Source organism: Danio rerio, chromosome 4 (genome assembly GCF_049306965.1).
Source record: "Danio rerio strain Tuebingen ecotype United States chromosome 4, GRCz12tu, whole genome shotgun sequence".
Lineage (NCBI taxonomy): Eukaryota > Metazoa > Chordata > Actinopteri > Cypriniformes > Danionidae > Danio > Danio rerio.
Window position 1 is genome coordinate 40,433,951 of NC_133179.1, and position 26,992 is coordinate 40,460,942.

Genomic DNA, 26,992 nt, shown 5'->3' on the forward strand with positions numbered 1-26,992 from the left:
AGGTGAAGAAGCAACAAGAAATGCTAAAAATTAACTTTAAAGCTGATATCTCTAATGCTCAGCTTGACAGCGTGCACACAAGACAGCGAAACAGGGCACGCGCTAAACAACTCAAGCCACAATACAAACACACAGAACAAAAACAACAGAAGGAAAGACAGGCACAATGCAGCAGATGTGGTGACTCAAGATGGCATAGCCAACAACAATGTCCAGCCAAAGATGTAATATGCAATAACTGCAGGAAAAAAGGACATTACGCCAGGGTGTGTAAAACCAAAAGAATGTGTGAAATGCATGTAGCTACAGTGATTGAGGACACTGGTGAGAAAGTTGCATTTTTGGGTTGACTGTCAGCAGATGCTAATGACAGCCCATGGATGACAGACATGCATGTGGAGAATCTAAATGCACGCTTTAAAATTGACACTGGCGCAGACGTCACCGCTATATCAGAAATGCTGTATAACCAGGGCCAATTCAGTAGGCTGGAGAGGTCAACAAGGGTTCTGCTGGGACCAGGAGGGTCTCGTCTGAATGTGAAGGGCAAGTTCACCGCAACTCCCTGAAAAAAAACAGTAAAAGTACTAAGGGGGAAATTTACGTTGTGGAGGGGCTGTGTACACCACTGCTAGGTGGGCTCGCTGCGGTGGCACTGCACTCAATGATAAGTGTGAGTTTTCTAAGAGCAGGATAAAGTTCCTGGGGCAGGTTACAGAGGCATCAGGCGTCAGCACTGATCCTGACAAAGTGAGCGCTGTAAAACCCATGCCAGCGCCAAGTAATGTTAGCGAGGTAAGGCGCTTCCAGGGAATGACAAACCACCTGGGGAAATTCCTGCCTCATTTAGCTGTGAGAACACGACCGCTCAGAGACCTGCTGAGGAAGTCCAGTATGTGGGCCTGGGGGCCTCAAGAACAGCAGGACTTCGATAATATCAAAGATGAACTGACGACACCCCCAGGGCTTGCGTTGTATGATCCTAATGCTAAAACACTCATCTCCGCTGACTCTTCCCGTTCCTCTCCAGCGGCAAACAGACACAGAGTGGAAACCTGTGGTGTATACCTCGAGAGCCCTCAGCAGCACTGACCAGCGATACGCCCAGATCGAGAAGGAGACACTAGCATCAACATGGGCCTGTGAGAGGTTCGCAGAGTTCCTTGTTGGGAAGAGTTTCCACGTTGAAACGAACCACAAGCCCCTGATTCCTACTAGGCTCAAAAAGATCAGATGAACTTCCCCCACACATACAGCGCCTGCGCATGCGACTAATGCGGTTTGCCTACACCATATCGCATGTGGCTGGCAAGTACATCGCAACTGCAGATGTGCTGTCCCGAGCTCCTGTCAGTCATACTGCAGAAGGATTGCAGGAGGAGGAAATCAACCTCTCTGTTGACTCTGTGGTAGCGAGCCTCCCAGCTACAGAAAAGAGGTTAAGAGAAATTCAGAGACACCAGGACAATGACTCTACACTCCATCACTTGAAGAAATTCTGTGTCGAAGGATGGCCAGATAATTTTTCTATTCTATTTCTATTCTAGCCATTTCTGCCATTCAAAGGTGAGCTCACAATCCAAGATGGTCTACTATTGTACGGCAGCAGAATAGTCATCCCAGTGTCACTCAGGGCTGACATCCTGTCCAAGCTGCATGAGGGCCATCTGGGATTAAAAAAATGCTGAAAGCAGGCTAAGCATTCAGTATGGTGGCCAGGGCTCAGCAGAGAGCTGACCAACATAATAGAGAAATGTGATGTGTGCAGCCATGAAAGAGTCAATTTCAAAGAAAAGATGATGTCTACTGAATTTCCGCCAAGACCATGGTCTACTGTAGGAGCGGATTTATTCCAGATAGACAACAAACAATACCTAGTCATCGTGGACTATTTCTCCAGATATTTTGAAGTAGCCAAACTGACGTCTACTACATCTGAAGCTGTGATTAATCACATCAAGTCTATCTTCGCTCGTCATGTCAAACATGAAGTGGTCCTCTCAGACAATGGCCCACAGTTTGCATCTGAGATCTTCAGACAGTTCACAAGGGATTGGGGTTTTAGTCATGTGACATCCAGCCCCCATTGGAGGCGGAGCATGCTGTGAGGACAATCAAATGTCTCCTCAAGAAATCCGGCGACCCTTACCTCGCTCTGATAGCATATCGTGCCGCTCCCCTGGCGAATAGGTACAGTCCCACTGAACTTCTGATAGGGAGGAAAATAAGAACGCCATTTCCTGTCATTTCGTCCAAGCTCAACCCAGGGTGTGTAGACCTGGATAACCTGGAAAGGACAGAGAGGAGATACAGACAAAAACTGTGACAGTATTATAACCATAGACATAGAGCACGAAACATGCTGCACCTTTAGCCTGGTGATCATGTGTGGGTCAAAGATACAGTGGAAAGAGGCACGGTGGTGTCTACTGCCAGCACACCGAGGTCATCAGGCCCGTGCAGAGACCGTCCGAAGGGCATGTGCAGGATAAATTTTTTGAAGGGGGGGGGGGGTGTTGCGCGCGTACTGAAGAGCGGTGTTGTCGCGCGCGTTTTGATCAGCTGTGTTGTCGCGCGCGTACTCAAGACCGGTGTTGTCGCGCGCCTACTGAAGAGCGGGACCGAGGGTGTGCCGCGTTGCGGGGGCACTTTTGAGCATTTTGGAAGGGCACTTTCTATCCAAGACTACAAAGGGCATGTGCACTGCACAGGTTGAGCCCTATGTGTGCACGTGCCTGGAGGTCATACATCATTGAGACACCTGGGGGCACTATACGAAGGAACAGATACCATCTTTCACCGACCCTTGTGGCTCCAGGAGAACCTGCTAACTTAAATGAGCCAGCACCTGAGAGCATAGTTCTTGATGACACACACACTCCTGTCACACCCGGAGCACAGAGTGCAGCCAGTCAGCAGTCTCCTGTGTGTGAAAGAAGTTTCCCAGCCCGAATAAGGAATCCTCCTTCTTTCTTTAAAAGACTTTGTTCGCTCCTAGGAATGGAATTCGAGTGAAGGGTTGTCACCTCCAATTTATGTTGTTGACAGTGTTAACTAAAGCTCATGTTCATGGTACTCTTAGCCAAACTGGAAAAAAATAAGAGCCATAAATGCGATTACAGGTATTACTGATGTTGATTGTCATTTAGTTATGTTAGGAGTTATAACCTAAGTAAAATTAATCGGAAGAGCCTCCTGTTAAAGTTTAGAAACACTCTAAAGGTTATTTCTGTTTCTGCATCTGCACATAGTTTATCCTTTGCTTTGAAAGGGCGATGTAGTATCAGGTTAACTACTGAGGTAGGAACCTTGTGTAGGTTTTGTTGAAGGGGGAAGCATTAAAGCCGTGGGTTCAATAGACATACTGTGTGGTCCTTCTGTTGAGCCTCCTAGAAAGGTTATAGTGTACATATTAATGACTTAACAGACACTAGTGAGGATTTTTTTGGGGGGTGTACACATTTAAACAGCTTATAAGAAGAGGAGTTGGAGCTCAAACTCCCTCTCATTGGAGCCCAAGTGGCTCTGCAGCTTGCAGTGTCTCAATCTGTTTGCTAATTGTTAACACACATTATTGCATTTAATGACTTTACATTGTTGAGCACTGAGCTATGTTTTAGTTAACTGAACATTGTATCGGTTGATGAAATATAGTGATTTTCTGTAAGTTTAAGCATTTCTATAAAACTTCAGTATTTGTAACAGAAAAATCCTGGCCACCACACTGCAAATTTTAGATAGTAGATTCACCTACCTTGAAGTTAAAATTAACACTCCCTCAGAGTTAATATGGAAACCACTATAAAAGTGTTAAAAATAACACTTTTAAAAGTGTTAACATTATCAACACCAAGAGAGTGTTAATTAGCAAACTCTTATTAATATATATATATTAATAATAATTAATAATAATATATAGATATAAAATATCTGTTAAATTTCTGAAAAAATTCTGTGAAAAATATGGAAGTTTTATAGAACTGTATAAATGTACGAAAATAACCATATTTCATGAACTCAAACAATGTTTAGTTTACATAATCATAGCTTAGTGCACAAAAATGTAAAGTCATTAGATGCAATAATATATTCATGTGTGATTGCAACTAGAAAACAGATTTTGACTGCAGTAGTAACTACACAGTTACCTTTAAACAAAAGAAGATGCAGCATAACATCAAACACTCTCAGTTCATCTTGGACTTGAACACAGACGCTACTATCCTTCACAATGGTGACACAAAAACCGTTATGCTATTTTTCTTTTTCCTTTTTTGATTTTACGGAAAAATACTGGCAGCTGTGGTTGCCAGTAATTTACTGTTTTTAACATTTTAAATTCATAAATTCAGTTTACAGAATATTTCTGTTAAAAACAAATTTCACAGTCTGTATTTTTTATATTTTTTATTTTTTCATTAACCACTTGTATATCCCAGAAGTGTTCAGGAAAAGCCAAAAATTAGCAAAAAAAAACTCGACACAAAGGAACATTTACACATCACTGCCAACTAGCGTTTTGGAAGTGTTAATGCAGACCAACAGAGACAGCGTGCAGAAGTATAAATGCACAGCTATGCGCGTTGCATGCGCCGTGGATTACGCCGGTTACTTGACGCAGAAGTATAAACCAGGCTTAAGTCAGTGAAGAAAAAGAGCAAAGCTTTTGACTCTGGTGGGACTCAAACCCACAACCTTTGAATGGCTCAGCTGACAGCCTAGAAGTCCAATGCGCTATCCATTGCGCCACAGAGCCTGAATGCTCTGCTGCCTCTGGCACTGTTGCACAGAAAACACTTTTTGGTTCTCTCTGGCCCATGAAAGAACAGCCAACTGCGGACAAGGCACTGCTGGGATTCGACGCGGGATCTCCTGTTTACTAGACAGGCGCTTTGACCAACTAAGTCACAGCGCCGAAGGACCTCGACAGGGACTAATTGTTTAATTCGAAAAAAGAAGAAAAAAACTAACAACGGTAGCGCTGTATGTGTGAATGTCTGGACTTGAAATATTAAAGTCCAATTGGTTACGCATTACCACACTATGCTATATAAAGCCATCGTCCAAAGCCCTCTTGAACGAGCATCGTTCTTAAGGATTTGAGTTTTGTTAAGAAAACGACTGCTAAACATCTCGCTGCGTAAACACTCGTAACTATTAACAAAAAGCAACCCTGGCACCAGTACATTAGGCACAGCTGGGATTTGAACCCATGACCTCCAGTTTATTCGACAGCCGCTTTGACCAACTAAGCCACAGGGCCTATGCTAAAAATCGAAGAAAGACGTTTATGCACACAGAGACAAAAAAAGACAGTAAGTCTAAAAATGGCAAGCAAAGAGGTTGTTTAACTCTATTTGTCGCACTATTCGTTACGCCTCAAAGCAATACAATTTTATAATTCATTCCGGTAAGCTCTATAAAACAAGCACACACACACACCACCTGGACTAAGGCACTGCTGGGATTTGAGCCCAGGATCTCCTGTTTACAAGACAGCCGCCTTGACCAGCTAAACCACAGCACCACAAAAATTAACCCTAAGAGACATTTGCCTGATAACAAAAATCGAAGAAGAAAAAACCAATACACAACAAAAACCAGCATGTCAGGATGCAGAAAATGCTGACAAGATGGACGTGGTCTTTTAGAGTCTGGATCAGGCCCGGATTGGCTAATCGGGAGGACCGGGAGAATTCCCGGTGGGCCAGTCAGTTTTTTGGCCGCGAGGGCCGGTGTCCCTAGCTCCAGAATCTGTTGCTTACAGCAGTCACACTTTTTAAATATATTTATCAATTTACTTGATCACAGCCTTTTTATTCATTATTTTACCGCAGCTTATGATATAACTTGATCATCTTTTATTTCTGAAAAGTTGTTGTGGTTCAGTGGCTAGCACGTTAGTTTTCGACCCTGCAGACCCAGGTTCAATCTTCGTCAAAGTAAGTCTTTTTTTTTTTTCATTTTTATTGTTAAGACATATAATACTGTTAGGGTTGTTGAACATTTGAAGTTCTAAAGCAGTTGTTTCCTCAAAAAAGACGTGATAGTGTCATTAGAAACTGAATTGGAAATGACCTTATTTTAATATAGTCAGTCGTGAACTGAGGTGGGCCGGTCTGAGGCTTGAAACTCCAGGGCTGAAAAGTAGTCCCACTCCGGCCCTGGTCTGGATGATCATGTCTCAAACCTGACCGGTAACCTGGCCTCTGTTCAAGATCAAAGCAAAAAATGCGTTAATTCATTTTTATTGAATCTATCCTTAATCATGTGTTAAGTGTTTTTTGGAACCTCCAGTTTTATTACATCCAAACCCAGAGTCAGCTCGGAAAATGGAAATCAGGTACTATGCATAAAGAGGCTCTTGAACGACATTGCTGATGATTTCGAGGATCTGATCTGATGATCTGTTATATGATCAATAGATCTGTCCTTCACAACACAAGCAGCGATCTCAGATCAGTTTATCCAGACATTCTAATCTGATTCGCGAACTTCTTTAAAGAACCAAATTAGCGAGAGATCAGTTATCAAGATTAAAAGATTCAGGATCTGCCAAATCATCTTAGATCATTTAAGCGAGGTACAAAGAACGGACCCCAGGGAATATGACTCAGGAACTACGAGTCCTCTCAGGAAGTGATTTGTTAATCTGCGCGTGCGCACATTTGTGCAGGTGGTATAGTTATTTCAAGTCTTCATCACATTTCGTGTCGTTCATTGCGGAAAGGCAGAAACCAATCATAGGCATTTAGAGAGGGAAAAATAATTGATCCGTTCACCTCTCGAGTCCTCTATCGGGTCTGTGTCACTTGTTCATCACGGGCTAATCATACGCGTTTAGAGCGGAAAAAGAATTGATCCGTTCACCTCATGAGTCCTCTATCAGGTCTGAATCACTCGTTCCTCACGGGCCAATCATACGCGTTTAGAGCCGGAAAAAGAATTGATCTGTTCATCTCTCGAGTGCTCTATCGGGTGTGATTCAGTCCTTCATTACAGGCCAATCATACGCATTTAGGGCCGGAAAAAGAATTGAACCACTCATCTCTCGAGTCCTCAGGTTTGAGTCATTCTGTCACGTAAATATGGAACGACTTAAGACTTGATAGGTGAACTAATTATCATGGCTCCTATCGGCTCAGACTGTGTACATTGGTTAAGATTAAATGTGACTGCCAGTGTAACATGAACGAACTACTGACATTAGAAGACATGAAGAGATGAGCTGAGCAAAGTGACAAAAATGCCTTTAATGACAAAAGAGCAGGTAAACGTTAAAGTATTATTTTCTCCTTCTGATAATATTCTATTTGTCACTTATGTATTACGCAATCAACCTTTTGGGCTAGTTGTAGATGTGTTTGAAACTAATTAGTAAAATTTTAATAACATTTTGGCAAATTGAACCAAATGAACGAAATGACTCGAAAAAAGATTCGTTCATCTCGATGAACGAGACTCAAAGATCCGAGTCAGTAAAATGATCCAAACTTCCCATCACTAACCAGGTTTTTAAATAGATGCATGTAGTATGCAATAAATAATGCACTTTGCATTGCTTGAGAAAAAAATACCAAATTATTATTATCTATTTTACAAATGAAAGTAATTAGAATTTACAGTTTGTAGTTGTTTTCTCTGAAATGATGCAAGCAATCAATAAAGATAAAGGCCTTACTGTTTAAATAAATTGCAGTTTATTACAAAATATACATCTAAACACACAGCAAGCATATGACAGAAATAAAACAATTATATATAAAATACAATTTTGAAATGAATTAAAACTAAAGTATAAAAGGCAGTGCATAATAACAATTTACTATTAGGGTCAAAATACAGGTTAAAATCACAATGCTTAAGCTGTTTAAAAAACAACTCTATTGAATTAATTGAGAAAGATACAATATGCCTATCACAGAAACTAAAATGCAGATACAACCATAGAAAAAAATATTCCCGCTGGATTAGCAGGGTCAATAAATAAATTAATTAATTGATAACAAATGAATTTTTAGGTGGTGTAAAACTGTCGGGAAGCCGTTTCTCTACAGTGCCACATTTACTAGAATTCCATCTCGGATTTTCCAGAAATACGAAGTATTAGTGACCCAGAGACTTGAGAACAAGCTTGAAATATTACAACCACTGGTAAGAATTGCAAGTTTGTTTTTAAATTACAATTATTATTTTTTCAAAATATCATTGTTTAATGACTAGATGCTATAAATAAAATACAGCGCTGCTGTTGCACTGTTTGCAAAACTGCTACATTATTATAGAGCATTCGCTGCGACGACGATAGGATCTGTTGTCAGGTTTATGTTCCCTCTACTATTTAGAGATTTCCTCTGAAATCTGTAAAATCACTATTGTAAAGTAACCAGAATTTCAGTATCTTTCCAAATATTTTACTGTTCTCTGAAACTCTGAATATTTCACTTTAGTTTTATTTAGGATATATTATTTTACGCAACAATCGCTCAACCGGATGTGCGTGCGACCAGCCGTGAAAAAGGCCTAGAAGTCATGACTAGGCCCACACAGAATCTGCGCGTGCAGAATTCCGCAGATTTTCTACAGAATTCCGCAGATTTTTAGCCCTTTATTAATTCTGTTTATTTACTTTGAGTAAATGTGTGTAAATCTAAATTTATTCAGTTTTAAAATTAATTACAGTAATATTATTGACTAATATGAAAATGTTAATTGGATTTAAGTACAATGCAGTTTGTAAAGTAATATTTTCTGTCTTTTAGTAGATATATTATATGAGAGACTTGCTTTGTTAACCAAATAAAGTGAATCTATTTGGATTTGCATTTTAATCATTAAATAAAAGTAAAAAAGGTATTATTATTTTTTTATTTCCCATATTAAGGTTTTAGTTATGATACTGCCAAAATCATTCCACAGAAGATTTTTACCAAAATTTTCCGCAAAAATAGCAAAAAACATCCGCAGATTCCGTCTGGCCCTAGCCATGACTCCAACAGTAAGTTGCAAAAAAGCTTAACAAAAAAAGACTTTTATTTTGGCGTGTGGTCTGACGTCATCAGGCGGCGCCGCTTCAGCGCTGTAATTCAACTGGAGAAAGGTTTGTTTTAAAAAGTTTACAGATATAAACCGATTTAAAGTTAAAGTTTTAGTTTTTTATATGATGTTAAATTATATTACTGCTGTTGGAAATATTATTTTAACCCTTTATACAACGTAGTACTATTTTATTCTCAGTAACCGAGGGCTTTTTTTTTTAAATAAAGTAACAGAAAAGTGTGTAATAAGTGTTTTAAAAAAACGTTTTACCTGATTTGTTTTTGTTAATTACTCTTATATAAAGAAACTGTTTAAGTAGTTAAGTGTTGAAGAGAAGTTATTTTGTTTCTGTTCATTGTTTATTTTAAACAGGACATTTTTATTGTTTTGTTCATTTTAAACAGGTTAAAGTGTCCAAACACAGAGAAAAAAACTACTCCAGAATCGACTGATCTCCACACTGTTATAAAGATGGCGTTTATTAAAGAGGAGAGTGAAGATGTGAAAATTGAAGACAAATTCAGAGTCAAACAGGAAGATCTGCAGGAACAAACAGGTTGATTTTTATAATCAGGCCCCTTTTACACTTGTGCGTTTTAGTTTTAAAACGATGTCCACACTAGCATTTCACCTAGCTTTTCTGAACAGCTCTCTGTCCACACCAAAACGCTGAAAAAGCACATCACGTGACCACGCACACACTCTCGGGCAAGCGCTGCAGAATATCTATCAAAATGAGAGCTGTGCTCGTCGAACTGCTCATCAAGCATCTCCCGCTGGATCTAATCTCCCTATATTTATTAAACGTGATATTTCATTCATCTTGTTGTCTATATCTAACGACATTTTCCCCGACTTTCGTCATTGGAATCTATTACTTGTTCTCAGGTAACGTGCTTTGGCTGAGCGCAAAGATAAGTTAATGATTATGTTACCACGTAGCCTACATTCTGTATATTGACTGATCTCTTGCCTTTATTTCCTATAATGTATAAACTTATTGTATGTTATACTTTTATAATGGCCATTATCGATTATTAAAACTAATATTCAGCAAAAGAGAGAGTATGTTTCGTATTTTCACTGAAATTGAAATGAGGCAGTTGTTATTGGCTCCGTTTTGTTATAAATATCCACACAGTGAAGATGACGCTCATAAATGCAGCACAACGCCTCAACATTTCTGCTGTCTGTTAAGTTGATAATATCAAAATGAAAATAGGCAGTTCCTTAAATCATGTTTTCATTTTATTGTTTAGAAAGTGAAACAACGTAGCCAGGGTGATGTGAATGAAGTTATAAAGTACACTGTTCCCTTTGAAGATTTACCCGTGTCCTCTGTAGTCTGTTTTCCATATCAAACTGGGGAGGGGGAGACTGCAGCCTTGATCAAACTTGAGAAGTCTGAACTTACAAGAAGAGAATGCAGGACGGAATTTTGTGTCTTCGTCTTCCCCCATCCACAATGGAGCAGCAGTAATTTAGAATGAAAACGGCCTCTTCAGCGTTTCCAAAATGCTCCGTTTTCGGCACTCAAAAACTCCAGCGTAGTGTGGACAGATGGCGTAACCATAGCAAAACTTATGCATTTTAAAATGAAAACACATCAGTGTAAACGGGGCCTTAAAGACCAACTCAGTCATTTCATCCTCATTTAGATATTCATTCATTCATTCATTCATTTTCTTGTCGGCTTAGTCCCTTTTCCGCCACAACCGAAAGAAACGCCAACTTATCCAGCAAGTTTTTACGCAGCAGATGCCCTTCCAGCCGCAACCCATCTCTGGGAAACATCCACACACACATTCACACACACACTCATACACTAAGGACAATTTAGCCCAGGGATTCCCAAACTTTTTTATTCCGGGACCCACCTAGGCAAGTAATTAAATCTCAAGACCCACCATAATATTTTAATATGGAAAAATGGGTAAAAATAAATGTATCCATTCAAAGCAGTCAAAAATATATGGTGTGTGGCTTTTTTGTTTTTGCGATTTGATATACACAAAATGAGGCTCAAAGTGCTTTTTGTGGGATGCTGGCTGTAACTGTTATCATTTTTTGTTGAAAAAGATACTCCTCTTTTTTTCAGAAGAGAATATGATTAACCTTTGATCAAGCCCCTGGATTATGATCAAGCCCCGTCACATTGCAGTAAATTCCACTGCTTGTGTATAGTCATAAGAAACTAAATAGCTTTTTGATCGACTACTACAAGCTGGGAAAATGTCAGATAAATATGCCAATGCAATTAACATTATAGCTGAATTGATCTAATATTTACACATTTGCTTGAGGAAGGAGTGATGGGGGTAGTTACATTACTATTACTATTTTCCATAACATCTATGCCCTTCCATAACATTAGGTGACATTAAAACTAACAGATAGCACTATAACTATTTATTGAATAGAAATCTGTCAACGTTGGGATGTAAAAATATGGGACAACAAATAGCTTCAAATGATAGAATACTTAGCGAAAATAAAAACTATTTCACTTTTGACTGTATTTGCATATTGATTAAAGTTACTATAGTTATTTAGTGAAGAGCAGCAAATGAATCTGTCATTGTGTTTTGTTTGATAACAGAGGTGTTAATGTAAGAATGTAATGATCTACAATGAAGCATTCGACTACTTTAGTAACTGTTTGTGCTCATTTAAGAGAAAATTAGTAGTGTTTAAAATAAAACACGCAGAACAGAGCAAAAAAAAAAAAAATCACTTTTCCGACAGTCCCTTACTGTGAGTGCGAGATCTACCGGCTAAACGCAGATTGCAAGGGCTCAAACAGATTAGTGCTCGTAATTTTAAGCGAAAAAAAAGAAAAAGACAGCTGTAAAACATACTCAGCTTTGTCTTATTGTAGGAAACACACTTTAGATATTTTAGGGTAAGAGGTTTTTGAGTTATTGTTGTCAATCGTACTGGTTTTGATTCACCGCAATCTAAAATTGTCTGCAGCCATGTGCCTTTGTTCACTGTGACCCACAGTTTGACAACCCCTGATTTAGCCAACCCAATTCACCTGTACCGCATGTCTTTGAACTGCGGGGGAAACCGGAGCACCCGGAGAAAACCCACACAAAGTCATGGAGAACATGCAAACTCCACACAGAAATGCCAACTGAGCCGAGGTTCGACCCAGCGACCTTCTTGCTGTGAGGCAACAGCACTACCTACTGCACCACTGCCTCTCCTTTCATTCAGATATATTTTAATAATAAGAATACTAAATTAAATCCATCTTGCAGCTCTGAGTGTCCTGCCTAGTTCTCCTAAACGCACATAAGCACTCATTGAAAAACAGGAATATGTTTGCATATGTCATCCATATTATAATAACTAATTACCAGGGCTATTGTGTTTAAAGAGGGTTTCCGTGGAGTCTTAAAATGTCTTAAATTCCAAAATCAAAATTTTAGGCCTTAAAAAGTCTTATATTTACTGAAATATTGTGCTGTAGGTCTTACATCTTTTATAAACAAGTCTTCATTTTTCCTTTGGTCTTAAATTAAGGTTCATGTTTTTTACCCAATCTGGCCCAAACCCACATAATCACCATCAATCCATCTCATTGTTTTTTACCCAGACATTTAAAAATAATATATTTTAGAGCAATAATCACAGTACCTTAAAACCGTGATATTTTTATTCAAGCTTATCATACTGTCAGAATCTTATACTGGCCCATGCCTAATGCTGCTTGATGTTGCAAAGTCATATTTTCTTATTTAATTATTTTTCTTTGTATGTAAAGTCATGAACATGTATAGCCATTTATTATTCCATGTCATTTCTCCAATAGGCAACTGAATAGTAAGTTTTAAATCAATAGCATATAAGATCAGGTCACTATGACATGATTGAGAATTTTTTACGTCGCTGTTTGTCGTTGTACTCCGTTTATTCTGAGAGCTGATGCTGAGTATTAGTAGGAATTTTCACCAATGAAATTGTTAACCCTGGGTCATTCTAACCCTGGATAAACAGAATCCTGGGTTACCTGTAAATACGTTTCACACTGCTCATGCTATGCCTGGGGTTATAAATAATCCTGGATGTTCATTAACAGACAGTTCACATTCGCAAACCCAGAGTTAACATTATTATTTGTATATTTACGTTGTCACTGTCCTCGATTGGACAAAAAGCAGATAACCTTTTTTTTAAATGGCATTTCTGCATCTTGTCGGGTATAGAATGTCATCATGTAGGTCTTCAGCTAAGCCTCAGGACATACACAAAGGCAAGAAAACAAAGACAAAAGTACAAATGAATGAAAACAAGTAGCAAAGTTTGTCATCTTCTCATCACTCCAGTTTACAGCAAACGTGGCATTAAGCATTTGCACAAGTTCATTCATTCATTTTCCTTCGGCTTAATCCCTTTATTCATCAGGAGTCGCCACAGTGGAATGAACCACCAACTTATCAAGCATATGTTTTAAACAGCGGATACCTGTCCAGCTGCAAACCAGTACCGGGAAACATTTGCATAAGTTATATACAATAATGCAAACTCACTAATATAAGCTGAATTATGCATACTTGCTATGAACATGCAGGATTTGTGTCAATCAGGTTTTCCAAGAAAGAGATGCACATGAGGGAACACAACAGGAGTAATCTAGAGCGAGTGCATTTGATCATTTGCTTTTAAAGCCACAGGCACAAAAAGAGCTTGGTTTTTCTCCGACCTCCAAAATTAAATATTCTGCAAGGTATATGATCTGATTTTGAGCTGAAACCTCAGACACATTCTAGGAACACTAAAGACTTACTTTACATCTTGTTAAAAAGGTTCATAATAGGAACTCTTTTAAGGTATTTCTGACCCAGAAATGTAAATAGCCTCACCATTTACTTTCCATTGTGCGGTTTTAAACCTTGATGAGTTTCTTGATTCTGTTGAACACAAAATAAGATATTGTGATAAAAACGCTGGCTTACTTTGTGTTCCAGAAAAAAGGAAATGTTTAAAACCACATGATGGAGAGTAAATGGTAAGCTCATTTTAGTATTTAGGGTAAACATTGATTTCATGCTTGCCAATTTAAGCCTTCATACTAAAGTTCACTTTTTTGTTCTTTTTTTAAGACCTGATGGTGCTGAAAGAAGAGACACATCAATGGAATGAAATAGAAGAGAAACACCAAGACATAACGACTGATAAAAAACCCACACTGACTAAAAAGACTTCATCATGCGGAAGACCTCGGAAATCCAAGTCTAGTTGTAATTTGAGCTGTAAACAAAGTAGAAAGAGTTTCTGTCAAAAGCCAAACCTTGATGTTCACACTAGAAAGAAACCTTACACCTGCAAACAGTGTGGAAAAAGCTTCTATAATACAGGAAACTTAACAGTGCACATGAGAATTCACACTGGAGAGAGGCCGTACACATGCCAACAGTGTGGAAAAAGCTTCTATTCTACAGGAAACTTGGCGGTGCACAGAAGAATTCACACTGGGGAGAGGCTCTACTCTTGCCCTCAGTGTGGAAAGAGTTGTAAGCAAAATGGCAACCTTGAAGCCCACATGAGAACTCACACTGGAGAGAGAAGCTTTATTTGCACACAGTGTAGGAAAGGTTTTTCTCAAAAACAAAACCTTACCATCCACATGAGGATTCACACTGGAGAGAAACCTTACACATGCACAGAGTGTGGTAAAAGGTTCCCACATAAAGGCTCACTCAAACACCACATGATAAGTCACACCGGACAGAAGCCGTTTGCATGTGCTCATTGTGGAAAGAGCTTCACAACCAAAGCTAGCCTCATGAACCACATGAATGGTCACACTGGAACCACATGTGATCATTGTGGAAAGAGTCTCACATGCAAAGACTCCATTAAGCAACACATGAAGACTCACTCAGGAGAGCGTTTTCGATGCAGTGAGTGTGGAAAGGTCTTAAAACATAAAAGAAGCCTCATCAATCACATGAAGCTTCACAATGGAGAAAAAAAATGAGGCCTTGTCCAGCAGAGCTTAAGGCTTTCCCGGGATAGCATCTCGGGACAAGTGTAAACTCTTGAATACATCTCAAGTTACTGGAATGAAACCCTTTGAACCTGAAGATTTAAACTCAATAACTGAAGAGGGGTGAAGATGTGCCAGGTTGTGAGAGTTTCTACAGGGCTGCAAGAAAGCAAAATAACTTTATATGTGTTTCAAATTACTATGAACTGAGAACCAATTTTCTGCACACTGCAATCAAATGGTCTGCACTGAAAGGAGAATTAGAAAGATTAGGGAGGAGACAATGTTTGGGGAGATGCAGGGTAAACTGTCCTACACTCTTAGATTGTGTTTTTGATCATTCACATTGTTGGATCGTCACTCCCTTGAACAAACAGATTTGCCTCCAATTTTGGGCTTTTGTCTGCAGTTTCACAAAACTTGTTGGTGAATGAAAGTCCATCTAAACTTGGCCGGTGTGAACTTGCAATGACAGTGAGAGACTGATGCAGACTCCATAAAGCCCTGATCAGACTACACAATGCCATTTGCCTTTTACAACAGATCAGATTTGTGTCAGATTATGAGATTTTGACTTGATCAAATCTTGATGTGTTGTGGGTAACAAATGAAGACTTTGGTTTCAAAACACTACACATTTATTTTGATGGACTGACTTTAGAAAAGAAACTAGTTTTCTTCATGAAAACAATTAAACTTTCTGTAAACAACTGGTTTCCTTTGAAGAAATGTTCATGTGAAAACTCCCACATTACTACAAATAAATCTGTGTATGGGAAACCCAGTATCTCTATTGTGAATGAGAATATGAGTGATTTGTTAGCTTACAAGCTAATTCCAGTACTCAACAGATTACTGAGCTGATTAGGATGAAGCCTTTGAATAAGAATATTCCTTTAAAACTTATTATTACATTTTGGATCTCTAAAAAATAAAGATGGAAGAGAGAACATTACAGAATAGTGTGAAAGAAAACCTCTGATCAATACTGTGATGTTTTTAGGGCTAATATTAATTATTGTTTTAAACTCTTTAGGGTGACAAGCAAAACCCTGTTTAAAGAATGGGTTGAATAATTTTAATTTAGCAAAAAGATTGTCATTTCAAGTGAAAAAAGTCAAATGTGATTATAATCTATTTTAACAAGTTTCCATTTAATTTTGATGAGATCACAAGCACCAAAGCCACTCCTTCTACCTGCTCCATCAATAGAATATCCACCTGTTACCTCAGATGCCACTGAGCTTTTACTATAGTTCCCACTTTGATTTTGGCCACAACCAGCACCAGCAGTACCACCAGCTCCACCGACAACATGTACAGAGATGCTGAAGGACTGGGAGCCACTGGACAATGTACCACATGTCCCCTCAAACTACTTAATACAGTGATCTTTTTTTTTCTGCACAGTTGCCAGACTCCCCAGTAAACATCAGAAACAGGTGAGTTCAACAAAGGTTTCAACCCATGTAAAAAATAAAATAAAAAAAGATGTTTTACAACAAATAGTTGTAAATACTATAATATACAGCCCCTTTAAAAGTTTGGCATATTTTATAATAAGCTTATTGTGCTCACTAATTTTTTTAAATCACTGTTCTTTTATTAAATGTTCTTTAAAATTTTATTTATTCACGTTTAAGCCTGAATTGTACTCATGATTAGTCTTCAGTGTCATGATTATGGAGGACCAAGAGTACGGTGGCCGGAAAGTGCAAAACAACATTACAAAGTTTAAAACACTTTTACAAAGCTCGAGACAAATTTAAATTTTGAAAAACATGTTTACCTATCATCAGACACAATTACATAGGGAAAACAATTTTACCAAGGACGAAACAAATTTACATTTTAGAAAACAAATTAACAAGACGCAAAAACACTTTTACAAATCTTGAAACAAATTTACAATTAGATTCCCTACGGAAAAGGAATGTACCACACCCCGGAAGTGAAGTAGAATGTACCACACACTGGTAGTGACGCGGGGGAAAGTTGTTGTTGTTGCTGGTGAGCGCGGTAAATTCGCGCTGTGGAGTACATGGCGTAAACAAAGTTTATGGTGACTGAACATGGACAGCGGTCGAGGGTTGTTTTGCCCGTTTTGTGGCAAACACATGAGCAGCTTAACACAGTTTTGCTTTGCGTGTGGTCGGTGTTTAGAGTTTAAAAAGGACGCGGAACAGACGGAAACACCTGACATGCTGCATCAATGTGTTCAATATTTTTACGAGATCCACTCGTACGCTGTAATCGTGAACATGATGTCAAGTCTACATGGCATAAACCTCTGTACGACTTGAGATCGGTTTTGGTATCTTATCAGTCAACATGTGCCGTGCTTGAATCGTTTCCATGTACTTGCATTTACATGTTTCTATGCACTCTCTCGCTGATATTGTCTTAGAATAGCTCTAATATGTTTTATCGCAGTTAGTCAAACCATGATTTTTATAGTTGTAGACTTGTGTATACCTGTCTACAAAGTCACACGCGAGCTGGATATTATTGATATTTTCCTGTGTGTGTTACATTCCAGTTCACTACCAGTGTGTGGTACATTCTACGTCACTTCCGGGGTGTGGTACATTCCCTTTCCGTAGGGAATATAATTGTAATTGTGTAATTGTGTCTGATGATAAGTAAAAGTGTTTTTCAAAATTTAATTTTGTCTCGAGCTTTGTAAAAGTGTTTCAAACTTTATAATGTTGTTTTGCACTTCCCGGCCACCGTACAAGAGTGCTAGTTAGAAAATCAAAGACTCAAATGAACAATTTAATTATTGAAGCATAAAAATGTCTTTATTTTCTTGTCGGCTTAGTCCCTTTATTAATCTGGGGTCGCCACAGCGGAATGAACCGCCAACTTATCCAGCAAGTTTTTACGCAGCGGATGCCCTTCCAGCTGCAACCCGTCTCTGGTAAACACCCACACACACATTTACACACACACTATGGACAATTTTGCCTATCCAATTCACCTGTACCGCATGTCTTTGGACTGTGGGGGAAACCGGAGCACCCGGAGGAAACCCACGCGAATGCAGGGAGAACATGCAAACTCCACACAGAAACGCCAACTGAACCGAGGCTCGAACTAGCGACCTTCTTGCTGTGAGGGGACAGCACTACCTACTGCGCCACTGCTTCGACCAGCATAAAAATGCACATGATTAAATCACAATTTAAATGTTTTTAAATGTCATTTAATTATCAATAAAACAATGCATTACAAATACATTTTAAATCTATAAATAAATATACACTTTTATTACTGTATTTTTATTTAATTCATGTTTTAAAGGCTGATTAATCAAACAGTAAAAATTTGGGTTAATAAATCACAAAACACATTTTAAACAGCTTTTTAAATAAGCATTTGGCAAATGCTTTTCTCCCTATTTGCTGCTTGGTTTTCTTTTTCTTTTGCCACATGCTTTTCTCAAATTGAAAATGAATCGAGTTAAAAATGTTAACAGTTTTATCTAGATTAAATGACCTTGGTGATAAAGATTTTCTTGGAGATATAGAACAAAATGAACATTGTATTTTGCCATCAGAGTTAGATTACTATTATACAGAAAAAGCTAAAGGAGCTTTATGATCTAGAGTGAAATGGATAGAGGAGGGGGAGAAAAATTCTTCATATATATATATTTTTTAAATTTAGTAAAGCATAGACAATCTTCAAAAACTATTAATAAACTTAGCATAAATAACAATGTAAGTGAAGAGAAAACTTTGATTGATGATCACATCTATTCATATTATTATATAAGTCAAAACTTAATGAGGTTGGTTGTGACTTTTTCTTTTCCTTTTCAAAAGATAAAGTTCCTATTATAGATGACAGCTTCCGTGAAATGATGGAATCTGAAATTGTTATCTCTAAACTTGATGTTGCTATTTCTCAAATGTTCAATGGAAAATCCCAGGCATACACGGAATTACAGGTGAGTTCAATAAACATTTTTGGCCAGAGATGAGATTTTTAGTTTTTGAAGCACTTAAGGAAATTAAAGACAAAGCAGAACTATCAACTTCTATGAAGCAGAATTTAATCATTTTAGTTCCAAAGCCAAGCAAAGACAAATTATTTTTAAACAATTGGAGACCCATAACTCTTTTGTCCAATGATTTAAATTGCTCTCTCATGTATTTGCCAATAGACTCAAAAAAAGGTATAGGCGAGATAATTAATGAAACACAATCAGCTTTCATTAAAGTGAGAAGTATTCAGAATGATAGTTGATATGCTCGATTATTTAATTCCTCAGACAAGTTTATTTCTATTTCTAGACTTTTTCAAGGCATTTGATACCCTTGAGCATCCTTTTTTGTCTTTAGAAAGTCTTTAGAAACTTTTGGGTTTGGTCCGAGCTTTTGTAGGGTAATTTCCATGTTCTATACTGATATATTCAGTAGTAAATCACTGAATTTAGGATCATTTCCTAGAGTTTACATCAAAAGAGGAATCCATCAAGGATGTCCCATCTCACCTTTTCTTTTTAATATAGCTGTTGAACTTATGTCATTATATTTAAAAAAAATTCAGAGTACACTTTAGGTATATTGATATACTTGGTAGGACTTTTACTTTAAGTCAGTTTGCTGATGACACTCTATTAATTCTTAAAAATAAGGAGGTGCTCCCTTTAGCTCTTGTCAAAATTTCTGTTTCCTAAAACTTCTGAATTGACCTTAAACCTAAGAAAATATTAATATTTTATAAATATTAACTATTCAGAATTGTACTTTAAGAGAATAAGAGGGTATTCTAGTAAAAGAAGAAGTTGAATACTTGGGAGTTACCATCACCAAAAATTCTGTTAATAGAGAATGTGCAAATGTTAATATTAAAATGGAAGGGATGAAAAAATCCCTAAATCATTGGCTAGCTAGAGACCTTTCCATATAGGCTAAAATTCTTTTGACTAGGATTATCTAAAATTATATATTTAACTTATCTTTTATATACTCCTCCCAAAATAGTTAAATCTTTAAATTCAATATTATTTAAATTTATTTGGAAAAATAAATCATATTATTTACGTAAGAATCTTATGGTCAAAGAGTATGAATATGGAGGTTTGAAAGCTCTCGGTTTTGAATGTCTTCTTGGCACTTTTAGAGTTAAATGATTGAAAGAGTGTTTAGCTAAGCCTTATTCAATATTGTATCATATTCCAAATAATTTGTTTAAAAAAATGGTGGCCTTGAATTTGTATTAAGATATGATTATGATTGTTCAAAACTTCCTTTGACGCTGTCTAATTTTCATTAGCAAGAACTACTTTTTTGGAAAGTGATATTTACCCATAATTTTCCCCTCATAAATCCACTCTTTGAAATAAAAGGGCTGTTATTATTAACAGGAAATCATTGTTTAGAAGTGACTGGTACAATAAAGGCATTATATTTATTAATGATTTGTTAGATGTAAATGGACTGCTACTATCTCATAACGAATTTTTAAATAAATATAGAGTTAAAATCACAGATAAAGGTTATACTGAAATTTGCGAGGCTATACCTATTGCTTTGTTTAGGTTAATTATGGTGGCTTGAAAAGCCAACATACTGTTATCTCACTTAAACTTATTAGGCTGGCTTGTGTAGCAAGCCAGACTACTGTTATCCTATTAAACTTATTATTAGGCTGGCTTGTGTAGCAAGCCAGACTACTGTTATCCTATTAAACTTATTATTATTAATATTATTATTCTTCTTCTGAGACTAAAAATTAAACTCTATCTCGTCCTAGGCCTTTCAAGCTATGACCATCAAACTCGCGTCAGACCTCCGAACTATTCTGACTCGAGTTGCTATATCTTTTCCGACTTATCCGACTTTCGGTTTTCCGAAAAACGTCCCGGGACCGTCGGAAAAATCCCATAGACGTAACATTGGATCAAACTTTGTGACCTCATAACTCCGCATCAGAATGTCACACAGACTTCTAACTGGGCTCATTTAACTCAGACTATCAAACTGCCAATGACTGATCATCTTTAAACTTTCTGGCCACGCCCTAGCAACCACTTTTGGACCCTAGAAACCGTCCCATAGACTTCCATTGCAAAAGACTCTCATTGACTTTACATTGGATCAAACTTTGTGAGCTCATAACTCTGCATCAGACTGTCCTACAGACTAATGATTGAGCTCATTTAACTCAGTCTAGCCAGCAGCCAATAACTGATGGCCTTTTAACTTTCTAGCCACGCCCTAACAACCAGATATTGCACCCTAGCAACTGTCCCATAGACTGCCATTAAAGAGGTTCAGACTGATATTGTCATGCTGCATTATGATAGAGACATGGGGGTTGTTTTTAACTGTTCATACTGGCAAGAAGCTTTGATACATCATCAGTCTAAGCTGTCAATCAACTCCATAGCAACAAAACAGACTAACCTAGCAACGATATAACACTAGCTATATCTCAGCATCAAAACAACGTAGAGAAGCGGGGGTTGGCTTGTTTAACTCATGCTTACACCATCTATCTATCTATCTATCTATCTATCTATCTATCTATCTATCTATCTATCTATCTATCTATCTATCTATCTATCTATCTATCTATCTACCTCTATCTATCTGTCTATCTGTCTATCTATCTATCTATCTATCTATCTATCTATCTATCTATCTATCTATCTATCTACCTCTATCTATCTATCTATCTATCTATCTATCTATCTATCTATCTATCTATCTATCTACCTCTATCTATCTGTCTATCTGTCTATCTATCTATCTATCTATCTATCTATCTATCTATCTATCTATCTATCTCTATCTATCTGTCTATCTATCTATCTATCTATCTATCTATCTATCTATCTATCTATCTATCTATCTATCTATCTATCTATCTATCTACCTCTATCTATCTATCTATCTATCTATCTATCTATCTATCTACCTCTATCTATCTGTCTATCTGTCTATCTATCTATCTATCTATCTATCTATCTATCTATCTATCTATCTATCTATCTATCTATCTATCTATCATCTATCCATCCATCTATCCATCATGTTAACAATTTGCTAATTCATGCTAGAAACATGCTAGTTACATGCTAATTCACACTAGAATCATGCTAGTCACATGCTAATTCATGCCAGAATCATGCTAGTCACATGCTAATTTATACTAGAATCATGCTAACAACATGCTAATTCATGCTAGAATCATGCTAGTCACATGCTAATTCATGCTAGAATCATGCTAACAACATGCTAATTCATGCTAGAATCATGCTAGTAACATGCTAATTCATGTTAGAATCATGCTAACAACATGCTAATTCATGCTAGAATCATGCTAGTAACATGCCAATTCATGCTAAAATCATGCTAACAACATGCTAATTCATGCTAGAATCATGCTAGTAACATGCTAATTCATGCTAGAATCATGCTAGTAACATGCTAATTTATAATAGAATCATGCTAGTAACATGTTAATTCATGCTAGAATCATGCTAACAACATGCTAATTTATGCTAGAATCATGCTAGTAACATGCTAATTCATGCTAGAATCATGCTAGTAACATGCTAATTCATGCTAGAATCATGCTAGTAACATGCTAATTCATGCTAGAATCATGCTAGTAACATGCTAATTCATGCTAGAATCATGCTAGTAACATGCTAAATCATGCTAGAATCGTGCTAGTAACATGCTAATTCATGCTAGAAACATGCTAGTAGCATGCTAATTCATGCTAGAATCATGCTAACAACATGCTAATTTATGCTAGAATCATGCTAGTAACATGCTAAATCATGCTAGAATCTTGCTAGTAACATGCTAATTCATGCTAGAATCATGCTAGTAACATGCTAATTCATGCTAGAATCGTGCTAACAACATGCTAATTCATGCTAGAATCGTGCTAACAACATGCTAATTCATGCTAGAATCGTGCTAGTAACATGCTAATTCATGCTAGAATCGTGCTAACAACATGCTAATTCATGCTAGAATCATGCTAGTAACATGTTAATTCATGCTAGAATCGTGCTAGTAACATGCTAATTCATGCTAGAATCGTGCTAACAACATGCTAATTCATGCTAGAAACATGCTAATTCATGCTAGAATCATGCTAACAACATGCTAATTCATGCTAGAATCATGCTAGTAACATGCTAATTCATGCTAGAATCGTGCTAACAACATGCTAAATCATGCTAGAATCATGCTAACAACATGCTAACTCATGCTATAATCATGCTAGTAACATGCTAATTCATGCTAAAATCATGCTAACAACATGCTAATTAATGCTAAAATCATGGTAGTAACATGTTAATTCATGCTAGAATCATGCTAATAACATGCTATTTCACACTAGAATCATGCTAATAACATGCTAATCTATCTATCTATCTATCTATCTATCTATCTATCTATCTATCTATCTATCTATCTATCTATCTATCTTTTCTTACTTTTTAAAACTGTTTAAACTAAATAAACTATTACCGTCAGGCTTTCACAAGCCAGCCTCAAAGTTTGTTCTCAAACTTTAAGAATCTAGTTATATTTATTATTCTTCTTCTGAGACTAAAAATTAAACTCTATCTCGTCCTAGGCCTTTCAAGCTATGACCATCAAACTCGGGTCAGACCTCCGAACTATTCTGACTCGAGTTGCTATATCCTTTCCGACAGATCCGACTTTCGGTTTCCCGAAAAACGTCCCGGGACCGTCGGAAAAATCCCATAGACGTAACATTGGATCAAACTTTGTGACCTAATAACTCCGCATCAGAATGTCACACAGACTTCTAACTGGGCTCATTTAACTCAGACTATCAAACTGCCAATGACTGATCACCTTTAAACTTTCTGGCCACGCCCTAGCAACCACTTTTGGACCCTAGAAACCGTCCCATAGACTTCCATTGCAAAAGACTCTCATTGACTTTACATTGGATCAAACTTTGTGAGCTCATAACTCTGCATCAGACTGTCCTACAGACTAATGATTGAGCTCATTTAACTCAGTCTAGCCAGCAGCCAATCACTGATGGCCTTTTAACTTTTTAACCACACCCTAACAACCAGATACTGCACCCTAGCAACTGTCCCATAGACTGCCATTAAAGAGGTTCAGACTGATATTGTCATGCTGCAGTGTGATAGAGACATGGGGGTTGTTTTTAACTGTTCATACTGGCAAGAAGCTTTGATACATCATCAGTCTAAGCTGTCAATCAACTCCATAGCAACAAAACAGAGTAACCTAGCAACGATATGGCACCAGCTATATCTCAGCATCAGAACATCGTAGAGAGGCGGGGGTTGGCTTGTTTGACTCATGCTCGAACACCATCTATCTATCTATCTATCTATCTATCTATCTATCTATCTATCTATCTATCTATCTATCTACATCTATCTATCTATCTATCTATCTATCTATCTATCTATCTATCTATCTATCTACCTACCTACCTACCTACCTCTATCTATCTATCTATCTATCTATCTATCTATCTATCTATCTATCTATCTATCTATCTATCTGTCTGTCTGTCTGTCTGTCTGTCTGTCTGTCTATCTATCCATCATGCTAAGAACATGCTAATTCATGCTAGAATCATGCTAGGTACATGCTAATTCAAGCTAGAATCATGCTAACAACATGCTAATTCATGCTAGAATCATGCTAGTAACATGCTAATTTATGTTAGAATCATGCTAACAACATGCTAATTCATGCTAGAATCATGCTAGTCACATGCTAATTCATGCTAGAATCATGCTAGTCAAATGCTAATTCATGCTAGAATCATGCTAACAACATGCTAATTCATGCTAGAATCATGCTAGTAACATGCTAATTCTTGTTAGAATCATGCTAAGAACATGCTAATTCATGCTAGAATCATGCTAGTAACATGCTAATTCATGCTAGAATCATGCTAGTAACATGCTAATTCATGCTAGAATTATCCTAGTAGCATGCTAATTCATGCTAGAATCATGCTAAGAACATGCTAATTCATGCTAGAATCATGCTAACAACATGCTAATTCATGCTAGAATCGTGTTAATTCATGCTAAAATCATGCTAGTAACATGCTAATTCATGTTAAAATCATGCTAGGTACATGCTAATTCATGCTAGAATCATGCTTGTAACATGCTAATTCTTGTTAGAATCATGCTAACAACATGCTAATTCATGCTAGAATCATGCTGGCAACATGCTAATTCATGCTAGAAGCATGCTAACAACATGCTAATTCATGCTAGAATCATGCTAGTAACATGCTAATTCATGCTAGAATCATGCTAGTAACATGCTATATCATGCTAGAATCATGCTAAGAACATGCTAATTCATGCTAGAATCATGCTAACAACATGCTAAATTATGCTAGAATTGTGTTAATTCATGCTAGAATCATGCTAGTAACATGCTATTTCATGTTAAAATCATGCAAGGTACATGCTAATTCATGCTAGAATCATGCTAGTAACATGCTAATTCATGCTAGAATCATGCTAGTAACATGCTAATTCATACTAAAATCATGCTAACAACATGCTAATTCATGCTAAAATCATGCTAGTAACATGCTAATTCATGCTAGAATCATGCTAACAACATGCTATTTCACGTTAAAATTATGCTAATAACATGCTAATCTATCTATCTATCTATCTATCTATCTATCTATCTATCTATCTATCTATCTATCTATCTTTTCATACTTTTTAAAACTGTTTAAATAAACTATTACCGTCAGGCTTTCACAAGCCAGCCTCAAAGTTTGTTCTCAAACTTTAAGAATCTAGTTATTAGCCCCTTTCACACATACAGACCTTTCCGGAAAATTACCGGCAATTTTCCGGAAAGGTTGTATGTGTGAACAGGTCCTTTTTGAAAATACCGGTAAATTCGTTCTGGCTATTTTCCGGAAAGAGAAGTTGTAACATTACCGGCAATTTGCCGGAATGCTGCGCTGTGTGAACGCAGAAGGAATATTTCCGGAATAAGCGCGTGCACGTCTAGAACGTGCTGACGTAAGACTTCTGCTTTAGCCAATCACAACAGTCAGACGCATTTACGTCCGCGCGGTTTGTGAGAATAAAAGCCTTTGAATATTTTTCCAGACGCATTTAGCTGCTAGAAGTTAGTCAGATAACGTTTATATGTTCTCCTTAATGCCAACTGTGCAAATAATCATCGATAAGATGCTTATGATAAGCCGTTGTTTGTTTACCTTCAAGCTTTGCGTGTGCCCATGAAACAGCCTGTGAGCGGCAGCACATGCACATATTATGAACATCTCGACATGCGAATATGATCCAGTGAAAGTTGTTTACAATATTGATCATCAAAAGAGTTTGTAATTTAGTCAAATGTTTACAAATACAAGCGCAGCCGTTTAAAGCTCATTTGTGGTGAATGATGTCAGAATTTACCGGTATTTTGGAATGGATGTGTGAATGCTCTTTTCCGGAAAATTTCCGTAACGTCCTCGCCTGTGTGAACAGCGCTTTTTTGAACATACCGGTAAAGTCGTTCCGTAAATTTTCCGGATATTTTCCGGTATCACTGTGTGAAAGGGGCTATTATTAGGCTGGCTTGTGTAGCAAGCCAGACTACTGTTATCCTATTAAACTTATTATTATTAGGCTGGCTTGTCAAAGCCAACCTACTGTTATCCTATTTAAACTTATTATTATTAGGCTGGCTTGAGAAACAAGCCAGACTACTGAAATCCTATTTAAACTTATTATTTTTTTTATATATTATTCTTCTTCTTCTGAGACTAAAATTCAAAATCTATCTCCTCCTAGAGCTTTCGAGCTATGACCACCAAACTCAAACCAGACCTCCAAACTATTCTGACTCATTATGCCATATCTTTTCTGACTGATCCGACTTTCGATTTTCCGAAAAACGTCCCGGGACCGTCAGA

The 26,992-nt window shown here is 37.4% G+C and overlaps 2 protein-coding genes and 1 non-coding gene across 3 annotated transcripts in view; 1 reads left to right on the plus strand and 2 right to left on the minus strand.

The window, feature by feature from the left end:
* The window catches only part of LOC110439461 (uncharacterized), a 1,085,403-nt gene that overhangs the window by 419,130 nt on the left and 639,281 nt on the right, over positions 1–26,992 (minus strand). The window lies entirely within an intron of this gene.
* trnar-ucu (transfer RNA arginine (anticodon UCU)) lies at positions 4,668–4,756 on the minus strand. The gene is given in 2 exon segments: positions 4,668–4,703; positions 4,720–4,756. It is a non-coding gene; the product is annotated as a tRNA-Arg (tRNA).
* On the plus strand, positions 9,076–15,214 carry zgc:173721. The gene is made up of 3 exons (NM_001386848.1): positions 9,076–9,100; positions 9,444–9,595; positions 14,148–15,214. Exons 2-3 carry the CDS (start codon positions 9,511–9,513, stop codon positions 15,023–15,025), a joined length of 963 nt encoding a protein of 320 aa, NP_001373777.1. The 5' UTR covers positions 9,076–9,100; positions 9,444–9,510; the 3' UTR covers positions 15,026–15,214.

What these genes read in the sequence shown, in the direction of transcription:
- zgc:173721 (NM_001386848.1), top strand. Translation starts at nt 9,511, where the DNA reads ATGGCGTTTATTAAAGAGGAGAGTGAAGATGTGAAAATTGAAGACAAA. An exon ending in AGATCTGCAGGAACAAACAG is followed by an intron (nt 9,596 to 14,147) that starts GTTGATTTTTAT and finishes TCTTTTTTTAAG; the next exon opens with ACCTGATGGTGCTGAAAGAA.